This window comes from Crinia signifera, chromosome 7, assembly GCF_055691185.1.
Source record: "Crinia signifera chromosome 7, ASM5569118v1, whole genome shotgun sequence".
Classification (NCBI taxonomy): Eukaryota; Metazoa; Chordata; class Amphibia; order Anura; family Myobatrachidae; genus Crinia; species Crinia signifera.
In genome coordinates, this window is record NC_139223.1 from 128,567,598 (window position 1) to 128,572,634 (window position 5,037).

A 5,037-nucleotide genomic window follows, 5' to 3' on the forward strand; every position below is an offset into this window, starting at 1 on the left:
CAGCGAGGATTGCCGAATTCCTGCGATCCTTGCTGTTTAACCCCCTCACCAGCTGTTGAAAACCTGCTATATTTGGTGTCAGCGAGCAGGAAGCACAGCGAAAAATTGAAAAATTTTCAAATGGAACAAACAAGCATTTTAAAATAAATAATTGCCACCTATACCTTAGCCGTGGCCAAACAAATAATTATAAAATAATATTAAAATCTTGACGTATATTAAGTCCAAACAAAGTATCCCAAAACTTTTCAAGAAACATGGAATAAACTGTAGAAAAAATGTAGGGGAGATATATCTACCCAAATGTACTCTCTAAACTCTACATATTACGGTAAATTCTGAACTCTGTGTTGTTTGGAGAAGGGGAATGTTGCCCATTATGCCCATTCCAGCCACTTTCCCCAAATGCAGGTGGAGATTGTGCTGGAGGATTGGGTACAAATGAGGGTGGAGAGTGCACCTGTTGCACATACTGAGAAGTATGGGCAAATGATGGCGGTGACTGTGGTTGGTGACTATATGCGTTTGGGGGTGGCAACGTTGCGGTGGGTGGTGACCAGGATTGGGACAGTAATTGTCGTAGAAAATCACGATTTTCGCGACAAAGGTTTGCCTGATCCTCACTCACCCTGTCATGCATTGCTGCCATTTGGGTTAGTAAATTTTTCTGCAGTTCGCGTTCACTATCCATGAAGCGCTGCAGTCTGACATCTTCTTGACGTTGCCACGCAGAATCCAGGTCCCGCAGTTGCTCACCGAGGATGGTTGTCATGGCTCTTGTGGTCATTTCTATTTTTGTCCTCTTCTTTTTCCTCGATGGGACATTGTAGACTGTGTGGTAAAAAAAGTTGTTATAACGGTGAGCCAGTAAACAGTCATAATACTATATCTACCTGTCATGTCGGCAAAGGTGGACAATACTATATCTACCTGTCATGTCGGCAAAGGTGGACAATACTATATCCACCTGTCATGTCAGCAAAGGTGGACACCACTATATCAACCTGTCATGTCGGCAAAGGTGGACAATACTATATCTACCTGTCATGTCGGCAAAGGTGGACAATACTATATCAACCTGTCATGTCGGCAAAGGTGGACAATACTATATCTACCTGTCATGTCAAAAAGGTAGACACCACTATATCCACCTGTGATGTCAGCAAAGGTGGACACCATTATATCCACCTGTCATGTCTATAATCAAGAGGCACTTACTGTTAGCGCGCAGTGTCGGCATGCCTCCCTGGGTCTCCAATTGGGTCTCTCCACCCTGGCTCGGTTGTGCTGCTGTCACATCGGGTGTGCTGTCTGACTTGTCGGATTCTAAAATGATGGTATCGTCATCATCATCATCAAATAGAAGTTGCGATGGCGGCGGGCTCTGCGGACTGCACTCCGTTGTCGCTGCTGGCGTCTGTGGCGGAGACGAGGCATTGCTTGATGACGACAAGGCAACAGGGTTGCATAAAGCTGTATGGCCAAAAACAGCATTGCAAAGGTCGTACAAGGGCCACTCTGTGCGTCCAGCCCCACTGCGATTGCGATTCTGGTCATTGACCTTGAGGTACTGCTTTTTCAGGGACTTAAGCTTGTTCAATACCTGCTGCTGGGTCTTCCTCACACCTCTGCTACCAAGGACCTTTGCAATATTTCCATACACTATGGCATCCTTCACAGTGCCTGTGATTTGAGATTTGATCTCCTCTTCTCCACGGACATGTAAGAGCTCCCTGACCTCCTCATCCTTCCAATGTTGTGCCATAGCACCTGTCTGGCCACAGGAATCTGCACCCTTTTGCTGGAAAGGGAGCACAGGAGCAACATGCAGCCACTGCCTCTGCTTGCTCCGCCGCACGTGTGCCTGGGGCGTCTTCCGCGGCTGCAGCTGATGACCTCATCAGAAGACGCCCAGGCAGCAAAAAAAAAGCGTTGTCGTATGTGTAAAACAGAAAAACCCGGGTAAACCCGTTCAGACATAACCCGGGTATTATACCCGGGAGTTAAATACCGGGAAAAACCCTGGTCAATTGCAGGGGCGCAGCATCCGGGAGTAAAATCCCGGGTATACCCTTTCAGACATACGCTACTCCCGGGTTTGGGCGCGTTCATGTGAAAAAACCCGGGATTTTCGCGTATGTCTGAAAGGGGTATAAAGGTGCCCATACACTAGTATGATTTGGGCTGATTTCATCCGATAGTATCGTAATAGTGGGGCAGATGCATTAAACCATAACAAGAGATAAATCCAAGGGTGATAAGGAGAGATAAACATCCAGCCAATCAGCTCCTTACTGACTTTTTTTCAAACACAGGCTGTAACATGGCAGTTAGCAGTTGATTGGCTGGACATTTATCTCTCTTTATAACCCTTGCATTTATCTCTTGTTAAGGCTTAATACATCTGCCCCAGTGTATGGAGGCCTTTATTCTTTATTCTTATTTGGAGCCAAAAAACATCCGACTTTCTATGAACTCGGACAATATTACATTGGCCTATTTTGCAAAATGTGTGACTTTTGCAGAAAAATAAGCCCAAAAATGGTCTCCCGGTACACATTACATCATGGCCCATGTTGCAGTGCAAGTGGTGCAAATACATACCTTCCAACTGTCTGGATTATCGCGGGACCTTCCCTTTTTTGGGGGGATGGTCCTGCATCCCACTCAGGGAAGTTGAGAGTCATTCCCCCTCGCTACTTGGTACTCTACGGGTAATAGACACAGTGTCCATGTGCACAGCTTCTATTCACTGAAAAGAGAGAGTAGGGGGCATACTTATATTTATACTTGTCCCCCAACTCAGAATTAGACCCCATTTGTCTATTTAGGCGGTAAGCCTAATGCTAACTGCCTGCTATCCTGGACCGTCTCACCCTAATCTCAGGGTTGCCGACTTTCTTATTCTCCTCTCCGGGAGAAGCCCGGAGAGGAGAGTTTCAGTAGCCGCTCAGGGGGCGGGGCATCACTAAGCCAGCAAATTCAGTGATCTCCGTGGAGGGGTCGGGGCTAAAATGATGTGATTGTGTCATTTTAGTTCCGCCCCCTCCTCTGAGACCCGAGGATTGCGGCATTTTAATGCCGCGATCATCCGGGGGACAGCGGGGGTCCCCCCTGAATCCGGGAGGGTTGCCCACCCTTCCGGGGGGCCGGGAGGTGGACCCGATTTTCGGGAGACTCCCGGAAATTCCGGGAGGGTCGGCAACCCTGCCTAATCTGTGAGCCTCCATGACATTCCAGGAGAGTGGGTGACTGTGAAATAAACGAGAAGTCACTGCAGGGAGAATAGATCAGATTTCATGGTCAACAAAGTCTCCATTCAGATATGTGTAGAAATCTCAGCTAGAGCATAGGTGTCAGTTACAGGCCTAGAGACCAGCAGCCATACTTGCCTACCCTCCTGCATTCAGCGGGAGGCTCCCGACTTTCACCGGAGCCTCCCGCTCCCCCGCAAACCCTCTGTATCCTCCCGGTTTTCGGGACCCCTCTATTAAAATCCGGACGGCGCAATGCGCATGCGCGAGTCCCGAAATAGTGGTGGGCAGAGAGAACATTGCAGCCGGCCACCGCGCTGGCCGAGCTGCTGTGCGGCGCTGAGAGGAAATCACTGTATGTGAGTGAGGAGCAGAGACCAGAGCTGGCAGCTCTGCTTCCCGGAGGCTGGCCCCGCCCACCACACACAGAGCAGCAGGCTCAGTCAGTGCATGGGTCTGGGACGGATATTAGACAGCACTTACATCGACAGCCATTACATCGACACCATTAGTTCGACAGCTCAATAGGTCGACATGGTTTTAGGTCGACATACCATTAGGTCGACATGTCATTAGGTCGACAGCTCATTAGGTCGACATGTTTTTAGATCGACACTACCATTAGGTCGACAGTGTCTATGTCGACAGTCAAAAGGTCGACATGGGTTTTTTTACTGTTTTTTTGGCCGAAATGTTGACACAGTCGACATGGACACAGTTTGAAGTGTACCGCAGCCCCTCGCATCGCTCGCTTCGCTCGCAATGCTTCGGGCACGGTGCCTCGCTGCGCTCGGCACACTATTTTATTCTCCCACCACGCCCTAGTGGATAGTAGGGCATGAAATACCGCCTGTCGGCACATGTCGGCTCAAAAAACAGTGAAAAAACCCATGTTGACCTTTTGACTGTCGACATAGACACTGTCGACCTAATGGTAGTGTCGACCTAATGAGCTGTCGACCTAATGAGCTGTCGACATAATGAGCTGTTGACCTAATGACATGTCGACCTAATGGTATGTCAACCTAAAACCATGTCGACCTATTGAGCTGTCGAACTAATGGTGTCGATGTAATGGCTGTCGATGTAAGTGCTGTCTAACAATAGTCCGGATACCCAGTGCATCAGGCCAGCTCTCCGTGTTCCTCTGCCTGTGGTCAGCTGCCTCCTCCTCCACACTGCCAGGTGTCTGCCTCCCTGGAAGGAGCATCAACACTGCCAGGTGAGTATTTAATGGGGGAAAGGGGGCTGTGTGTAATGTAATACAGTGAAGTGTGTGTACTGTCTGTAATAAGGGAAGGGGGGAGCTGATGTGCACATAATGTAATATAATGGTGGACTGGATGTATAATGGGGTGGGGGACTGTAATGTAATCGTGCATGTACTGCCTGTATTATAGGGTGGATGTAGGTTTTGGTCTAAGACCAAGTGGGCTAAAAGACCTGTGATGTGACAGGGGAGGAGAGGGGGAGGAGTAAGGTCCAGAGAAGGGACCCAAATGGACCCTTGTGGACTCGCTTTGCTCGCCACGCTGCGGCGCAGTGACTTTGCACGCCACCTGGTTACTAAAGTTAACCAGAGGTAGTGTGGATAGTGGAGCTGCACAGCCCCCCCTCCCCCCCGGATGTGGGACCAATGTTAAGGCCCCCATACACTATGCGATTTTCAGCCGATTTCGTCCCCTTGGGCCGATAAATCGGTTGAAATCGGCCGAAAATCGCATGTGTTTGACATCTGATCTGATGCGCAGTCCCGTGCGCATCAGATCGGATCAGGGCGTCG

At 49.3% G+C, this 5,037-nt stretch overlaps 1 protein-coding gene across 1 annotated transcript; it reads right to left on the bottom strand.

Moving 5' to 3' along the window:
* Nucleotides 1-289: 289 nt before the first annotated feature.
* Nucleotides 290-2,030, bottom strand: LOC146020562 (uncharacterized). Its single transcript, XM_083153774.1, has 2 exons — nucleotides 1,219-2,030; nucleotides 290-831 (listed from the first exon to the last, which is right to left on the bottom strand). Exons 1-2 carry the CDS (start codon nucleotides 1,763-1,765, stop codon nucleotides 320-322), a joined length of 1,059 nt encoding a protein of 352 aa, XP_083009900.1. The 5' UTR covers nucleotides 1,766-2,030; the 3' UTR covers nucleotides 290-319.
* Between the last annotated feature and the right edge of the window lie 3,007 nt (nucleotides 2,031-5,037).

Coding starts and splice junctions, on each gene's coding strand:
- LOC146020562 (XM_083153774.1), bottom strand. CDS start 1,765: ATGGCACAACATTGGAAGGATGAGGAGGTCAGGGAGCTCTTACATGTC. Junction 832..1,218: donor GCCGACACTGCGCGCTAACA/GTAAGTGCCTCT, acceptor TTTACCACACAG/TCTACAATGTCCCATCGAGG.